The sequence below is a fragment of the Diadema setosum genome, chromosome 1 (genome assembly GCF_964275005.1).
Source record: "Diadema setosum chromosome 1, eeDiaSeto1, whole genome shotgun sequence".
Taxonomy (NCBI): domain Eukaryota; kingdom Metazoa; phylum Echinodermata; class Echinoidea; order Diadematoida; family Diadematidae; genus Diadema; species Diadema setosum.
Genome location: NC_092685.1, coordinates 8,832,116 through 8,850,490, shown reverse-complemented (window position 1 = coordinate 8,850,490; position 18,375 = coordinate 8,832,116). Strand labels below are relative to the sequence as shown.

The following is an 18,375-nucleotide window of genomic DNA, read 5'->3' as shown; positions in this document are numbered from 1 at the left end:
TGGGAAATGCAGTTTGAAGTTGAGAATTTGGCTTCATCATGTCAAATGTGTAACAGGGGAACATGGCCATATCTTTCTGTGTACTGCAGGTTGTAGAGCTTGAAATATGTGTCTCCTTTCATGCAAATGACTTCAGTGTACTGGTAAATAAATAGCTGGAAAGGGGGCAGTTGTAGACCTTTGTGAATCTTTGACTCACATCACAGAGTGGATCCATTAAACCAATGCATCAGACAGTCTTTTGAGGGTTTATTATTTTGTTCACTGGAGGATATAGCTAGCACTTCAGCCAAGCAACCAGTGGGATAATTCAGAAAAGAGTACATCTTTCCAGTTCAAGTAACCTTATTGTTCTGATTTCATGGTGGTCTAAACTTGAATTGCATGGGCTATATGACTCTTCTCCAATCCAAAATCTCCAAATAAACCCCTTTTTTGCAAGTGAGGATCACCTAGAGTGAAACTTTGTTTAGTTTGCAATTTATGCGGATGTCCTGTCTCTTTCTATAAAGTGTTAGAATCATTGCTGTTCAATCAAGTCTGAAAATCCCTTGGAATTAAGACTTCAAAAGTACAGCTCCCTTGCATCGATGTGTCACATTCCTGTGGCTCTTTCCATTTGATAGATGCATTTACACTGCTTGATGCCAAGATCAGACACTTGCAGGTACTGTTACAGCATGCTAAGCTCATTGTTAGGGGGGAAACTTTGCTGCTGACATGGTAAAACAGCTTGGCAGACAAGCTACTACAGACCTTTCAGCAGACAATACCAATGTTACAAATGACAATACAAGACATTCATGAAGTTCATGCCATCATTTGCAGTGGCAGCCACTGCCACAGGAAATTACTAGCAAGTTTTATTCAAGACCATGTCACAATCTGTATTATACTGTTGGTGTAATTACAATTCTTCATCAATCATGGAATTCTGTAGTAATTTATTCATTAGAGTGTTTTATATAGATGAGAAAATTATGGTACTAATGTCTCGTTTTATGTTCAATCATTAAACAAGCAAGTTAGTGTTAACACTGAAAATGAATAGAGTGTCACTAAATTCTCTCACTTTAAACATGGTTACACATTGGCATTACCATTCTTTGATGATGTCTTCTTCTTTAGACCTGCATGTGATTTCATGATATAATGATTTTTCTAGACATCAGTTGACTTCAAATGAAAGGCCATAGCAAAACTCAAGATTATGTACACCAAACCAGCAAAGCCTAGCCCAGCCCAGCCCAGCCCAGCCCAGCCTTGCCTTATCTAGCCTTTCCATTCAAGATGGTCCACTCACATTGTTTGAGATATTCAAGGTACCAGTAGACTACTTTTTGAAAGTTTGATCAGCTGCCTCTTGGTGATATCAATGTGTCATCAGCGTTTCATCAACAGCGTCTTTAAGAAGGAGCATGTATCGTGCAAAATTAGGGAAGATTCAGTATCTCTGCTTAGCCATGAAAGCTCTTTCTGCCGTTTGTTTGTTGGCTGTGAATGCCTAAATGGGCGAGGGGCCGTCTTCTGATTGCTCAAGCAGCCCGGAATTCTTGAGGAATAATTGGAGCGTGCTGAGCAGGAGATGATTTCTATCTGAGAGAAGGGATGGTGAAGGAGATGGATGGAGGTCATGATATTTGTGTTCATGTGTATGTGTATGTGTGTGTGTGTGTGTGTGTGTGTGTGTGTGTGTGTGTGTATAGTGTATACTTCAAATATGGACCATTCAGGAATACTATGCGACTGGACTCATTGTGGAGATACACTTTACATGCATCTCTAGACAATGGATGACCTCAGTGGCTGCATATGTGCAGCAGGCTTTACATGACCTCTGTATGAAAATTAATCTAGATAGATGTATCCATATATATATGTGAGAGATTACAGTATGTATGTCAGGGTCATATGGTGTGAAGGGCGCCCTGTGTTGATATACTGATACATTAATGATTTAGTTCTTCACATTGATCGTGACTCTATCAATGTCAGCAAACTTTCGCTGATCTGTGGGTTTTATTTCAATGTAGTAGATCACATTAGATGGCAACTTTGACAAAGTTGACACACATGGTATGTAGAGTAGCAGAGACCATACTCATCTGTTTTGAGAAAATCAGGTAATGATGTGTGACAGGTTATCTTCATTTATGTACAGCACCAACACTATCAGCATTGAGCACCTTCTTACTTTGGATTTCTCTCTCTGTTTATATGTGTTCATTATCAGATAGTGGAACTGAGGAGGAGGCAGGATGAATTTCAATGAACATATCATATTCTTCTGTCAGTAACGGCCAAGTTTTATGTTCCCATGATTTCCTGTATATGAGATCAGTGATGCCCAATGATGTGTCATACTAGTAGTCATATACACTCCTTGTAAGTGGTAATTGCAATCATGCCTGAACTAAAAATGTAATTCAGGATTTGCAAATGACAATAATTTTGCAAATGACAATAATTTGCTGTCTGTAAGGCAGATCTTTTGATCTTTTGAGCAAACAGTTTGCCTGGTTATAATTTAGCAATATGACTTATGATCACAATGATGAAATAGCAAATGCCCTAATTCCATTGTCCAGAACCTCAACTTACTCTGTCAACCATATCTGAGAACACACCTGACTCAATAAGTCTTACTCAAAGGTCTTTTCAAGTAATCTGTACTTCGCCTGCAGGTTGGCTCTTTTGAAGGCAGACTGCCTGTTAATGCATGCATGAATCTGTTTTCTGGTGGAAAATCTCTTCCCTGGGCAGCCTTTGGAGGAAACCACTCAACCATTCCAAACTCGGAGGAAGACATATAATTAAGTCAGTCTGATGGCAGCTCGTGGCCCCTATATGCAGCCTGTACATGCAGTGTTGTTTTTGCCTTTGTATGAATACACAACATATGTCGTGTGGATGGTACATTCTAGCTTGGAGGGTATAATCAGAAATGAGACGGGGTGGGTAGCCAGCAACAGCTAATAATTTGAGCTACCATGGTCTGTATGAGATGAAGAAATTGAAAGGAGTTTCACACTTATCAAGGGAACTCATCCAAAGTCACATTTCTCAAATATGTTTTCAAATGTGATCAGTTCTGCTGAATGTTTAGACACAGACTGGAATGTCCTTTTGCTATTTCAGCTATAACTGCAAATGACATGCCATACACAACAGCTGTGTCACAAACTTCATGGTTTGTCAATCAAAAAGACCATGCTTGAAATGCTCACGTGCAAGAGGTTGTATGAACATACATTATACTCTTTGTATGCAGTGGTGGAAGAGGATACAAGGCCAGGCTAGGATCCAATTTCTTGATCATATCAAGGAGGTTCCTCTGTTCAGTGCACACCCAGGATTCATTAAAACTTGCCTCGCGATCGTGGTCGACTGATCATAACATGAGAATAGTTTTTAAAGAAAAATTTGATTCAAATCTGCATTCAGAGTTTTTTTGTTGTTGTAATGTTGTGATTAGCATTCAAAAATCAGCAAAGAACTACAAACGAGGTCTTCATAAATGTAGATACTAGAAGGCCTCTTTAGTTAATTTGAAAGAATATCGCCGTCATGGTCATTCTCAGAGTACTCATACATGCGTAACTTTCAAGATTCATTAGGATGGCCATGATAATCTAAATTTGATATTATAATCCTTAAGTTGTGTATCTGTCAGCAAAAATCCATTTATAATTTATCTTCCGTTAAAAGAAAGTGAGTGCTTGGGAAGCATCATTGTGCCACTTTTCTCTGCTCTGTCAGAAATAGTTTAATATATATATTATGCATAACTACAAAAAAAAAGGTGATTTCATGCATCATTTCTATTAAAATTCTTTGTCTTTTAAGAAGCAGAAAATGCTGGCAGCGTGCAAAACCTGTGGAATTAATGCTATTCTCTGTTTGCATGCAGTGGCATAATCAAAATTGTGATTAGGTGTTGTACATCATACATGTCATACAACTACTGTACCTCCTGTAGTGTGTCATGCTTTCATTTTGATTTGTGAAATATGGTGGTTCCAATGCATTTATGAATGAGTAAACACTCGTAGTTAGAGGGCAAACATTTGTTTTCAAACAACGTGGCCAACTAGTGTGCCAATGCACTTTGGAGTTTATTTATTCACGTAGTGCTTTTAAAGGCAAATGTCATGAAACATGAGCTGTATTGATAGCAATATATTAAGACACTCCCAGTGACATTTTCGACAAGGGGGCAAAATCCATCTTTTCGCTATACTTCAAAAAAGTAGAGAAACTCTGTAATATATCGAGACTTTTAGACACTTCACTTGAATGCCACAGAAGGAGACATGTAATCATTTACAGTTTGTCAGTAAAGAGTCTAAGAAAGATTTGGGAAAGAAAAAGAATACAGAGACATTTATATGATAGTGAAATATGGCAATCAAAAATGTTGTCTTATGACAACTAGTGCAATAAAAAAAGATGATTGATGTGTTCAAGCAACAGACCAAAGTTTTAAATTGTACACAGACCTCATATCAGCGTGCAGTATGACTGCACATAATGACTTCATAGTCCTAAATCTCCTGCTTTGATTATGTCTGTCTTGTCTCTAATACCCTTGATGTATATTTACAAATGTGATTTAATATCTGAACAGTGCTGTCACAAGGAATTTCTTTCTCCAGGCTTCACAGAAACCCCCAATGCAGTTAACACACTATCCACAAAGTAAGTGCTTGCAGCTGCAGGATAATTTCCTACACATGTGATGTGATCAGTGATCTAATAGAGATGTTGGTTTGTGTGCTCTGCCCCTATGTGGAATGTCAAGAGTATCATTGTGATTAACCCTTTTAGGATAACAACCACAAAATGCCTTGATATTGTGTACAGACAAATTGACATTGGCAATTCTGAAGTTCTCTCGCTTCAATCTCGAATATCAATTTAGAATTCAACTTAGTGTGCGTCATATTGATTTCTTTTCAATAGAATGATGGGGTATGCATTGTTTTGCTTTGCATTTGCAATGCAGTTAAAAACTCAATTTGCTTTTGTGTACAGTTTCTGTGGTTAGACCTTTTCAGTGGTCTGCATTTTGCTTTTTTCCTTTCACTGTCTCTTTAAGACCTTTTTTTTTTTCTTGTCTGAAGTACAGGTTTATTCAAGTGTTTCTGTGGCAAAGAAAAAAAAGGCATTGTGCAAACTACTCTGACAATTCCATCTGGAGTGTGTTTGTCCAGGTACTGGGCAAGAAATTATTTAAGAAACTTGTCCTGCACTATTTAAAGATACATATCAGGATTGAAGAGTCCGGGGGGGGGGGGGGGGGGGGGAGGAAACCTGAAAATATTGATAACCTGTGACTTGTGTCCATAAGAAAAAAAAAATAAACAAAACGATGATGAGAAGAAGTAGAGAAAGAGATGGATATAGATATATTTCAAATTATAAAAAAGATAAAATATATTTGTACATGGTCTTTTGCAAAGCTACTGTAAAACTAATCATCTTCAGTGGATATTTTGTTTGATTGTTGAATGACATTTTATACACATTTACAGGAGATGGAGCTAATCAAATAGTGTATTTTGTGATGGTCTTGCACAGACAGCTTTTCATAGTGCAATAGGTACACCATTTTACGCTGATCGATGGCATTAAAGTCATTTGATTAGGTCTTGGAGTGTTATCAGATCGACAAATGTGTCACATGATGGATGAGCAATAGACTTTAGCATGTCATGCTATTGTGCTGAGATGTCAGGATTTAAATTCTTGATTGCTCTCAAAGCCATGCTGTATTCACTCCCATGCAGATTAATGGGTGCAAGAATACCACATACTGTTGTAAGAGTATTAGCTCCGAATTGACTGTAAATGGGTTTTAAAAAATGGGATACAAAGAATAATTCCATGCTTCTGTAAGATAATTGAAAAATTGATCAAAAGTTGCAATCAAATGTGAGTTTCTAAAAACACAGAAACCAATTTTACAATATCCAGATTTGTCTGATACTTTGTATAGAGATCAATGTATTTTGTGCAACAAGCGTCATTATTGTTTTTTGAGAGGAAATACCTAACAGAAGGAATATAACAAATTTGATTATAATTTTTTAACTGTCTGCGCAACAGCAATAGCCAATTTTAGTTTGTTTTTGTGTGGGATTTGTGTCTGTTTACAGCTAATGCATTAGTGCTTGGGTTCACTGGCTTTCAGTTCAGTCAGTTGAAAAGGACACTCAGAATAAAGCAAATTCGTTCAAATGTTTCAGCACTAATACTCAAAAGCACACATTATAAGAACAAAAGAAAAGTTACCAAATTTGCAATTGTATGTAATGGTAGAGATATAGGCCTACAACTGACTGATGGTGCATTACATTGATGAATTCAAGTGAAGGGTCAGTGACCTTCAAGGATATGAGAACAATTTGGATATTTATTCCTCAGGGTGAATAAACATTGTGCTGCATTGGACAAAATGCTATAGCAGTTTCTGTCAACCATAATTTTCATCTGCTGTGGGTGACCACTGCTCAATCCTTTGTGTGTGTGTTTGTGTTTTATTAAAGAAATAAGAGCATAATGCAATGTACAATCTTCAAGTTCACAGCAGATATAGACTAATAGTAACAAAACTCTCCACAAATTACATTGCTTTGAGATAATTGCAATGAGTCGTGAAAAAAAGAAAGTACTCCCACTCCATTTTCCCCTTCTTTTGTTAGAAAACTCTGTAAAAATTAGAACACCACTAATATACAATTTTGGTATTCAACATGAACATTTGAGATAATATTCACAGTCATATACACTTTGTACTACATCATACATAAGATCCATAGGCCTTAGTATAGTAAACGCATTGTCGTATAAAACTGATGCAAATTCAAGCCGCTCCTTCCTGCAATCATCACCAAGGAGTCATTTCAGGGGCCCTTTCTCTTGGCCCAAATTTTACCACTGGGTCTTGAACATGAAGTGCCCCCTTGGCTACTACCTCAAGCCCAGTACTGCTACCACTCCTCTCATTCCCTGCATACCTCTCTTCCAAACATGGCATGTGTAGGACATGTATAAGAGTTCAAAGGTCACACTTTTACATTCCTTCTCTCCAGAAACTTCAGCTCGTCAATCATCACCTAACGGTGACTTGCAGAGTGATACAGCTGGCCAGTCTACTTGTCAAGACATGTGCCACAAAGTTCAAATCTATCAGAATAAAAAATCTGGTAGTTTTACTCTGCAAGTGACTTTGGGCTTTCAACGACTTTGTATATCAGTCAACGTTTTTCTCTCCTGGTGAAATGGGTTAGAAAGATCTTAATTTTATCTTTGATATGCACAGGCCAGCCCAAATTGAGGGCCTGTGTTTTGAGACTGTGATTTTGCAGGCACTTTGGGGCTAACAGCAGGAGTGTTGGGCCACAGACTCATGCTGGATTACTTCAAAACATTGGATCATCCACAAGCTGACACATGCATGAGTGGCCAGCCAGTCCTAGGAAATTCTGCTAATGTGAATGTGGCAAATCTTGTCATAACACACCATGCACTGTTACACAGGGGCTGATTCACTCTGAGTCCTAGCTTGCTACACATGTTGGGGTTCAATATCCCAGATACTTCTGTAGAGAACCGTGGACTTTATCTACTTTATGCTTTTTAGTGTACAAAATGTTTCTTCAAAGCTGATTTTCAGACCCCTATATTGTGTGCAGTCTATCAGGTGGCCTATAAATTGATGTTCTAATACTGTACGAGCTGAAATTTCGCGTACAGATATTTTCGCGAATTGCTACTTGGAGGACATTTTCGCGTGTTGTTCATTTCGCGGTTGCGAGGGTTTGACTGAACTTAGTTATTCGCGCGTTGTTATTTTTGCGTGTCGTTATTTTCGCGGTTCAAAGGCGATTCGCGAAATTCGTGAAAATAAAACCACCGCAAAAATTTCAGCTCGTACAGTAGTCATAATGTTTCTATAACAGCGGAATCTCCCCCCCCCCCCCCCACACCCGGCCAAATAATCACAGAAGGATTCTGAGCAAACAATGTTATTACTTTTCACAATATGGTTATATAATGAGTGAAAAACATTGGGGCATGGTATAGGGGAAAATATAATGCTCTGTAAATGCTTATGCATAATTTGTGGCTGATGATATTCAATATCTGTGCTCAAATTCTGTAGTTTACGCAAGAGTTGTTTATTTGTCTATTTCAACATTTTGACAGGATGAAAAGGTCAGCAAGTGAATGTTGTTTCACATCAAGATCCTGTACATTTTAAGGTCAAAATATTGCATACAAATCATACAAATATAAGGAACACACATTAGTTGAAGGAGAAGATGTCCAGCGGAAATCAGTAATACAGTTTTAAAACCAGGCGTTGAAAATTACAAGGAAGCAATGCAAATTAGATCAATTCTTTAAAGATACAAAATTGTGATTATGAAGGTCATTGCACATAATAAATAAAAGCCATTATAAGATGAAGCCTAAAAATCCTTCGAACTAGATTTTGATTTCACAAACCTTTGTTTACATGAAAATCACAAGAATATAAGAATCAACAGTTGCATTCACACAGTAAGCCAAAGATTGATATCATGCATGGTCAAACGCATTCAAGCTCAACCAAACAAAGGTCGTATCAAACCAAACAAAGGTCGTACCAAACCACACATTCCTGCACTCATGGACGCAAACACAACTCAATTTACAAATGAACCACACAAAATGACAAGCTAGAAAGATCATCAGCGATGCGCATAATTCAGGTGCCCAGTGGAAGGCACATTGCGATAAAGAGAAACATGAAAGATATGGTGCTCTTTGAACATACACGATGTACGAGAAAAACAATGTAAATGCATCACTAGCTGCCACAAGCTGGGCATTTATGAAGAAGCAGTCAAAATGCATCCTCATATTTTAGGCTTTGAATGCAGATTGGGACTGTAATTTCTTTGAATTAATGATGGTTGGAATTAAAAAAAAAAAAATCAATTGAGACTTATTTCTAAGGCAAAACTGGAAAACCTGTGTGTAGTTTTCAGTGATAGACTGTCAAATTCAGCCCTATTTAGTCTACTTACACTAAAGACCCTCTGGAAGAACAAGACTAGCACTGTAAGAGACTACCCTGGATAAATAAAACGTCATGATTATTGCTTCTGCTAAGGAAGGAGGTTATGTTTTCATCGGCATTGGTTAGTTTGTTTGCTTGTCTTTGTGCAGAATGGATCATTTGAATGAAACTTGCAGAGAAAGTTGACAATGGCACAAGGAACAGATGATTAAATTTTGGTGGTGATCTGGGAATTTTCATGGAATTTTTAAAGGATTTTTGGTCTCAGCAGATAGGGTCAATGAACTGGGGAGTTCAAACTGCACATATGAAGTTTTCATATGCGCTCTAAGTGTGTGCTTTGCTGAGACGAGGCATCACGTAGCTGGAAGCCGATGATGAAAAGGCTTCTATGTGGGAACATTGGGTGATTTTCAACTTGCATGTATGGATGGAAATGAGCTGCTTGGCAGAAGTCTGCGCTCTCCGAGTGCTTTACTAGTTATTATTGATATTGCAGCATTAAAATGTTCAATCTGTAATCTGTGACTTTTCCATTCACACAGTATCAAAAAAGAAAAAAAATATTAATAATCCTTTTAGCATTTGAGAGATATTGTGGCCTTTGTTCATTAATTGGCCCATGTACACACACTGAAAAAACGTGATTCAAATCGCGACTCAAATTGCACTTTTTTTGTACTCTGGTTCACATGTGTATGGGGGGAAAGATAATCATGTTCCATTTCGCATGGGTTCACAAAGAAAAACTGTGACCCAAATCACACCAGTTTGAACAAGAACGAATTGTGCATGCATAAGACTTTTACCTCACTGTCGCGCATGCATGACATCAAAAACTTCAAATCAACAGCATGTAACCTCCTGTAGCACCCCTTACCATGTTGTGCATTCTGCTTACAATTTACTACGACTTATTACTCTTAATCAAGCCAAGGGTAAGCCTATGTATGCTTCCTTTATATACTGAGGTACAAGTACAAGAGATTCAATTTTGTTCATGTTCACTTGGTTTATTTTCAAAAAGATGGAACAATCAAGTTTCAAACATGGAGTGATTAAAAAATGGAAAAAATATAAAAAGAAAACCTGATCCAGCAATGCACAACAAAGAAAGTAGTGGCCTGTCTGTAAACAAATACATGTGCACATGTAGTTCTTGACTCTTCGCATCCAGTACAAGGTGTATAATACACGCACATAACAATACACAGGAAGAAGGGCACGACAATACTCAGAAAGCATCCAACATGTGCCTCGCATTGTGGGATATAAAAAACTGGTGCTATTTCACACAGCGTTCATACATCCTTTGCACAGGAAATAAGCATGACTATTCAGAAAAAAAGTGTGACTATTTCTCAAATGTGATACTTTTAGTGGTATGTGTATCACAATTTTTATGTCACATGCTAGCTTTTACGCTGTAGGAGAAGCTGACTTGACACAAAGGTAGAGAATGTTTTAGGTGGCTTTTTCCTGTGACTTGGGCCGTATAATGCTGCAATTTGTGTAATGTCATGATTTTTCACTGTCGGTGTAGGTGGCCCTTGATATGGCAATCTTTTTAAGTGGCCCTTGATATGGCAATCTTTTTATAACATGACAGTTGTTCACAATGACTTGATCTATTGGTTCTGGACTGGTCGTATTCAAATGCTGCAGCTAGGTTTACATTTGATTCTTTCGTTTACTGGTGTATTATTGACAGAGTAAATCAAAATTTTATGGGTTATGAAGGGAGAGAGGATGAGAAAACTGGGGGGGGGGGGGGCCTGGACCAAGAGCAAAACAGAATGAGGGGAGAGAGAGGGAAAGAGAAGTTATAGTACTACATGTGGAAAGGACAGATTTTGGTGTATAGAAGCAGTGGAGGGCCAGCAGACTGATTTCATAGTGCATACCTGCCAACTGTTCAGTTTTAATCTGAATATTCAGATTTTTTACTGAAAGAAAATGCATTCATTTCAGTGTGTTCTGATTTTTGGAAATATCTGTTAATAGTAAAGTAGGTCCTATATGAAATTTGTGAATGTTCAGATTTTTAAATAATTTTTCTTTGTTTGTTCAGATTTATTAAGTCTCAGGGTTGGCAAGTATGCATGGTGTATGTGATAGATATACCATTCACTGCATGAGAAACTCTAGATAAAATTATGTATTCTGGGGTGGCAGAAATAGCACTATTTTTGTTCCCAAGGGATCCATAATATTACTAATGCATGATATGTTAAGGTTTTCTTTTTTCTTTCCGATGAATCTTTAAAAGATAACATAATAAACATGTTTTCACTTATCAAGTTACCATAAACAAATAAAGTCAAATTTTGGACATAAATGGTCAGTGTGCTGTGGTGGATGTGAGTTCAAAATGATCTATGCAGCCAATACTCAAAGCAGTGTATATCCCAATTAATACCGTTTGGTACTATTCTTCTGATTATATTTCTCTGTTTTTCCATTAAAAAAAAAAGTTCACAATTTGTATATACCCTGTAAATGTAGATTATGCAGTGTATGTAGGTATGATGTATGTGTGTATGTATGTGCATATTTGCCATTATCTTTTAACTTCAGATTGACCCCTCTTTTTTATTTCTTCTTTCCACATGACAGGAGCTAGTGCAGAATCCTCGGCTGTTTGTTGGTGGTGCAAGTCGCTTTGATGTTGCCCAAGGAGAGCTAGGTTAGTATTTTTGAAGTGTACCATGGTATCTCAGGCAAGGCCAGGCACTCAGTAGTTAAAATAAGCCAGTAACCATTTCACACTGGGCTGACAGTGCCTTCAACTACCGTATAAGTTGAATTTGCCCTTAGCCTGTTGAAGACTAGTTCAGTGTATACTCAGGCAGATATCTAGTGAAAAAAAAAAAAATGTGTGTTAATAACAAAATCAGCATGTCCTGAACAAGTAAAGCTCACGTGAGCATAAAATCTCAAGGGACAAGGGAATTTTGTCTGATTGTGTAGGTAAGTCATAATGTATGGTTGTTGTTTTTTTCGTCTACAACTCTGTATTGAGTCTCACAAAGTGACACCAGCTATTACTTGTTTTGAACTTTTACCACGTGCAATAAAAGCTCATCAAGAGTGTATTTGAAAGGTCAACTTCTAATATCTCATGTGTGACATGAGTTCACCAAATGATAAAGATTATCTTGTCAGATTGGGTAAATGGATTAGATGTCATTATTCAGTTCATATAGCACTGCTGAGATTAAGAAGTATTACCAGTATTTTATACTGTGCATGATTAATGCAATATTAAATGTGAATATGATGACCTTGACATACAGGAGTACTTGGGGTCCAATTCTTCACCATGTTTAAGTTGATTTTGGTAAACATCAGTACATGCAGCAGACAATTACAAATTAGAAGATACTGTAATCACATAATACCCTCCCGTTGGCTTGCACAAAGTATTTTTATATGTCAAAAACATTGGAAACTATAAGATTCCGTAGCTTGTTTGTTTTTAGATCTGATATTGATATATCTTGGCTTTGCTATGGCACATCCTTACAGTGTGTGTGTGCCTTGAACATTACTGGCTGAAACCGTCATTCAGGTGGAACAGATGCTCGAAGTTCACTTACGATCTAGTTTGGGACTTGTGATTGAGGCCCACATGAGGATATAGTAAGCCAACCATTACTACTCATGATGAGTTCTGCAGGAAACAAGTGGTGGAATTTGCGGGTCATGGAACATCCAACAGGATGCATTGCATTTCAATCAATTTGGAACCCTGGCAAGTGGAGTCTCTTGTGCCAGTGTTACATGGTGGAAAACCTTAGATTGTAGTGTGAACTCAATGACGTAAATTAGAAGAAAACAGCAGCAAATATTGTATGTCATCATCACTGTATTGACGTACTGTATCTGATTTTTTTCTGACTATACCTTACAGTTGATCATTTGGAAGAGAACATAATTTGATTTAGCAAATTTGATCGAAGATCATTTGTGAAACATTTTCAGTACAAGTGTAGTAGATTTTGACAATTTCTTATTCATGTTTACTTTTTTTTTTTTTTTTTTGCAATCACTTGGAAACTCTTATTTGTACCTCTAACATTATGGCAAGGAAAGAAAATGTGTGCACTGGAAGCTTTACCGGTATGTGATTCTGCCAATGCAGGGTCATGACTTTGTTTTGGCATTGTCATACACTGTACATCCGTGATCCATTGTGCAGAAAATATGGGCGAAATATGTGAAGCAAAATTACATGCACCGAGTACGAATCTTTCTGTACAGAAAGCAGTATGTGCACGTGTATATGTGTGTTTGTTGTTTTCATTTTGTGTGTGTTTAATTTCCAGTTTGCCAAATAGTGCATATGTTATTAGCAGTTTTATTAGCATAATGTGCATACAATAATAGACCTACAAACAGGTGTCATGTACCAGCTTGTTTTTCCACCATTAGTATCATATTTCAGACATTATTATGAAGTAGAATCATTTATTAGAGCACTGTGATGTGATGCTGCAGTAAGAGATGTGAGTTATAGTCACAGAGCATGAAAGGTTAGAGCTCAATGTCTCCTGACCTTCTGACCCACATGCCTCATTTGTCAAGATATTGTCCAGGGACCCACTATACCACAAGACAGGTATGAAGGGGGTACAGGATGGTTTAATCAGAATTTGGCCGGCAATAACTGGTGATGAACTTGATGGAACGAGCGGGCTGCCTGGGGAAGTCATCATGAGTCAGCCATTCTTTCTAATCCAGCGCCACCTAGCTCACGGAAGAGATAAAGCGCTTCAGAATTTTACCCAAGAAACTCTGTCGTAAGCAGCCACATCAGCAGCAACGACAACAACAATGACGGAACTGTAATTTGTGGCATGCTGGAGGCAATTACTCGATGAAACCTGCCGAGAGTTGCGTGAAGCTACTGAGCCACCAATCGCACACTGCGCATGTACGTGTGACTTGCCATGAGGAAGCCTCATAAAGCTAGCCAAACACAGAGTGCCATGTTTTTGAGACAAGCTGTAGAGTTGAGCAGTGTAAAATTTGCCCTGCTTTACTTCAAAGAATCTGCCTTGAAAATGGAAAGAAAGGTGACCACTGCAAAAAGTTTTTAAAAGATTGGAATTGATGTTATAAACAATCATGTAATGTCTTTATATTTCATATGCAAATAAGTAATACTTATTTTCGTCATTATGTGTCTCCTGCTTGGATGCTTGCACAAAATTTGGCATAATTGGTATAATTTTGACCTATATTGCCCTGTATTTTTTGCAAAGTGATTTTCCTTGCAATGAGAGAGGTCTGGAATCAAGTGAAAATTAAAGCACATATGTGGATTTTGACTACTGTTACATTTACAGTGAAGGATAGAATTAAATGAAGAGATTCCAGCCACCTGATATTCTACGTAGCTGTTTATTGGTCAGGCAAGGCAATTTTCTGTGCAGATGTTGATGGTCAAAGGTCATGCTAACAAGTCGTCTTCTGCCTTTGCTCCGCAGTATTCTACAAAATTTACAGTTCATTCCATGTCAAGCTGTTCTTTCAGACTTTCGGCCTATTATTATGTCACTGTCATCATTAAATCTGTGTAATTGCAGGTGACTGCTGGTTTCTGGCTGCTGTCGCTAGTCTGTCTCTGGACGAGTACCTCCTCAACAAGGTGGTGCCCAACGATCAGTCCTTTGACCCTCAGCGCGGCTACTGTGGTCTGTTCCGCTTCCGCTTCTGGCACTACGGCGAGTGGAAAGAGATTGTCATCGACGATCGGCTCCCTACCTACAATGGCAAGCTCGTCTTTGTGCACTCCAAGGAGCAGAACGAATTTTGGAGCGCCCTCTTGGAGAAGGCGTACTCCAAGTGAGTCCACAGAGGGTTACTGGAAAAGTGAACATTTTTTTCGCATTTTCGCACAAAAATAAAAGCATGTGAATATTTTTGCTTGTGATATGTACCACTATGTAATATCTTGATTACATGGAATTAAAAGCACACTAAATTCATCTTGCTTGGCATAGCACGAAAACTTATTCACGCGAAAATGTCCACTTTTACAGTAAAGTGGTGGTATTTTGAGTTTTAAAGATAATTCGGAATCAGTGGTTCAAACTTGGAAGTCTCAAAATTCAGCTTGTTCTTTCTATGAGTACTGTAAATGTTGATATTTTCGCGTAATTAATTTTTCACGCTGAGCAGCTCAAAAGCATATTCACAGGTTCTTGAATGTGTGCCGCGCAACTGTCAACCCATTCAAAATGTGCAGATAAACTTGTGCAGACATTTTTGCAGATTTTAGAATTCGTGCCAGCCAGATGTCGAGCGAAATACATGAAAATTGATGTACCGCAAAAATTTCCACATTTACACTAGTCTGTGGAACTTGATACAAACATAGAATCTGAATAGAGCATATGGATATCTTCACATTGGTGGCCCAGGATATGTACATGGCCTCATAGCAGCAAAATCTGCATCAAGCTGTGAGATCATCCCTGTCCATCCGTTATGGCGATGTTTTGTTCCAAGTGAAGATGGTAGTTTTTGTGATCTTGCAATGTAGAATATAACTTCACCATACAAAGCATTTGTGATACTTTATGAGTTTATCTGCATTTTTATCCCAAAAAAATCATTTTAGCAAAAATCGCCATTGGTGAGTACTGTACGAGCTGAAATTTTCGCGGTGGTTTTATTTTCGCGAATTTCGCGAATCGCCTTTGAATCGCGAAAAAAACAACACGCGAAAATAACAACGCGCAAATTAGTAAGTTCAGTTAGACCCTCGCAACCGCGAAAGTAACAACACGCTAAAATGTCCTCGAAGGACCAATTCGTGAAGATATCTGTACGCGAAAATTTCAGCTCGTACAGTATCTGCAGCTACAGATACTTTTTGTTACATAATCAATGACTTGAAACTAACAAGGCAAGTCATTAAAGGCTGCAGCAGTGGCATAATTTTTAGAGTCAATGCATGCAAGATGTTTCTGTATTTATGTATAACTAAATGGCTTGGATAATAATGAGAACAGAAAGTTATCGTATGTGTATATGAAGATCATGAATGAAACAAAGTGACTGCAGGAGTGTTGATAGGCATACAACCCCGTAGGTAGCTTAGCCGTTGATGGTTCTAATATGCCCCAAAATATGTTATGAAGTGCCAATTTTGATACATTTTTCATCCCTGAAACAGAGACTCCAACCCCAAGCACCTTCTGATCTGAAGATTCTCCCGCCTAAAACCCCTAGCAAACAGGAGACTCCAACGTGATGTGCGCTTCGCGCACATCACGAGCGCGAAGTGCGAAGTTCCTTGCGGCCAGGGTCCAGGGCACGATTGAGGGCCCTGGAAGCTCTAGGGTTGTAGATGCTGTCTCGTGCTATCTAAGGCTTATTTTTCAACATACGATGACACTAAGTAAGAAATTATTTCAAGCGGGAGACACAGAGCCAGGGCGGGAGAAATCAAATCTCAAGCGGGAGAACGAGAGATTTTGCAAAAATGGGCAAAAGCGGGAGAGTTGGAGTCTCTGCTGAAATCCATTCCTGAAGGTAAATGCAGGACAAAGTGCAAGATAAATTCACAAAATACTACATATGTACCAACCCCTAGCTTCATCTAAACAGATACAATAGTGTGATGAATCATAACAAAGGCAGCTGTGAAAAGCATTTCATTTTCCCCCTCGTTAATTATGATCATGCATCTGGTTTAATAATGGGAAAATGGGTTTCTCCTTTCTATAGTCCCTGAAGACCTTTCTTGTCGACACCATTATACAGGACTCATTGTGACATCTAAGCATAGTATTAAGTCAGCATATGAAATAAGGCAGAGATTTATGACTGTAGCCCAGTTCAAGTTTGATACCTGTTTCTAGTAATATTTCATGTGCTATTACAACCATTGAGCAGAGCTGCTGTAACTTGTGTTCCTGATATAGGTGTACTTTACATTGTTCTGAATTCATTACACACATTGCTTTGATTTGATTTGATCTTGTGGATGTCGTTCAGTGGTTGTGCCTTTTTACCAAATTTCATCTGCCATCCTGTCTCAGGCTGCATGGAAGCTATGAAGCCCTGAAAGGAGGCAATGTGATCGAGGCCATGGAGGATTTCACTGGAGGAGTGTCCGAGAGCATCGACATGAAGCAGAACCCACCTCCAGGTCTCTTCAAGATCCTCAAGTCCTCCTATGACAGGGACTCCCAGCTTGGCTGCTCCATCAATGCTAAGCCTGGCGTGACGGAGGCTGTTCTGCCCAGCGGCCTCATAGCCGGACATGCCTACACCATCACTGATGTCAGGAAGGTGCATATTTGTCATATAATTGACTCTTCTCTTAACTATCATCCTTACTTCATCAGGCATTTATTTTCAAGTCTATTTCTTTGTTTCTTTGTTTTACAGAAAAGTGCAGCTTATTTGAATGTTTTTAGATTTCAAACAAGGTTCTTTTAAAATATACATTCAATGTAAAGTTTTGAACAAAGTCCTGCTTAACACCATTCTAACAAACATCCCAATCTTCCTTGATGGCTGTGAATAAAAGTATTAAATATCGTAAAGGCAATGTGTACGTATCTACTTTATCATTGGATATCTTAGCATGGTATCAACATACTATGTCAATATATCAGTATCCAGTCAAAAAATTATGATGCAGTGACTGTGCTCTAACTATTCTTTGGTCGCATTGATCACTTCTTCAGACAAATTTTTGCTTCTAAATTCAACATTCATGTGTTATTTGAAAGACATAATGGCACTGTATCAACTATTGTGTAACAGAGTTTTTGCACCTAATCATCTAGGATTCTGTCCATTTTGATGTAGTGTAGTGACAAAAATAATACTGCAATCCTTCTTTAGGTCTATCCTAAAGTTAGGGCTTTGAAAGTCTGAAGTTCAAAAAATGAATCTGAGAAAGATGTTGTTGATTTTGCCAAAATGAATTGCATGTCTGCCCCACAAAGCAATGCTGTGAAAAATATGGTGGAGATTTTCCAAACTTACCCCCACATGCTATTTGCAGCAGAACGCTAACTTGTCAGCAAGCAAAGCCTAGCAGGTCACTCTGTAACCAGTATTTGTTCCACTTTCTCTCCCTCTCTCTCTCTCTATCACTCTCAGGTCTCGGTCCGAGGTGCAGAAAAGCGCCTGATCAGGATCCGCAACCCCTGGGGTCAGAAGGAATGGAACGGAGCGTGGAGTGATGGGTACGTTCTTCCATTACCACAATACCGTTCTTATGTTTTATCTACTTTTTGTTTTCTTTATGATGGCATTATCTCCTTGTTCTGTTCTGT

The 18,375-nt window shown here is 38.3% G+C and overlaps 1 protein-coding gene across 2 annotated transcripts in view; it reads left to right on the top strand.

The window, feature by feature from the left end:
* LOC140233908 (calpain-9-like) overlaps positions 1–18,375 on the top strand; it is a 72,654-nt gene that overhangs the window by 25,949 nt on the left and 28,330 nt on the right. For both annotated transcript variants that reach the window (XM_072314007.1, XM_072313999.1), the window contains exons 3-6: positions 11,687–11,756; positions 14,662–14,920; positions 17,125–17,377; positions 18,200–18,285. In XM_072314007.1, coding sequence (XP_072170108.1) covers positions 11,687–11,756; positions 14,662–14,920; positions 17,125–17,377; positions 18,200–18,285 — 668 coding nt within the window. The remainder of the gene's footprint in view (positions 1–11,686; positions 11,757–14,661; positions 14,921–17,124; positions 17,378–18,199; positions 18,286–18,375) is intronic.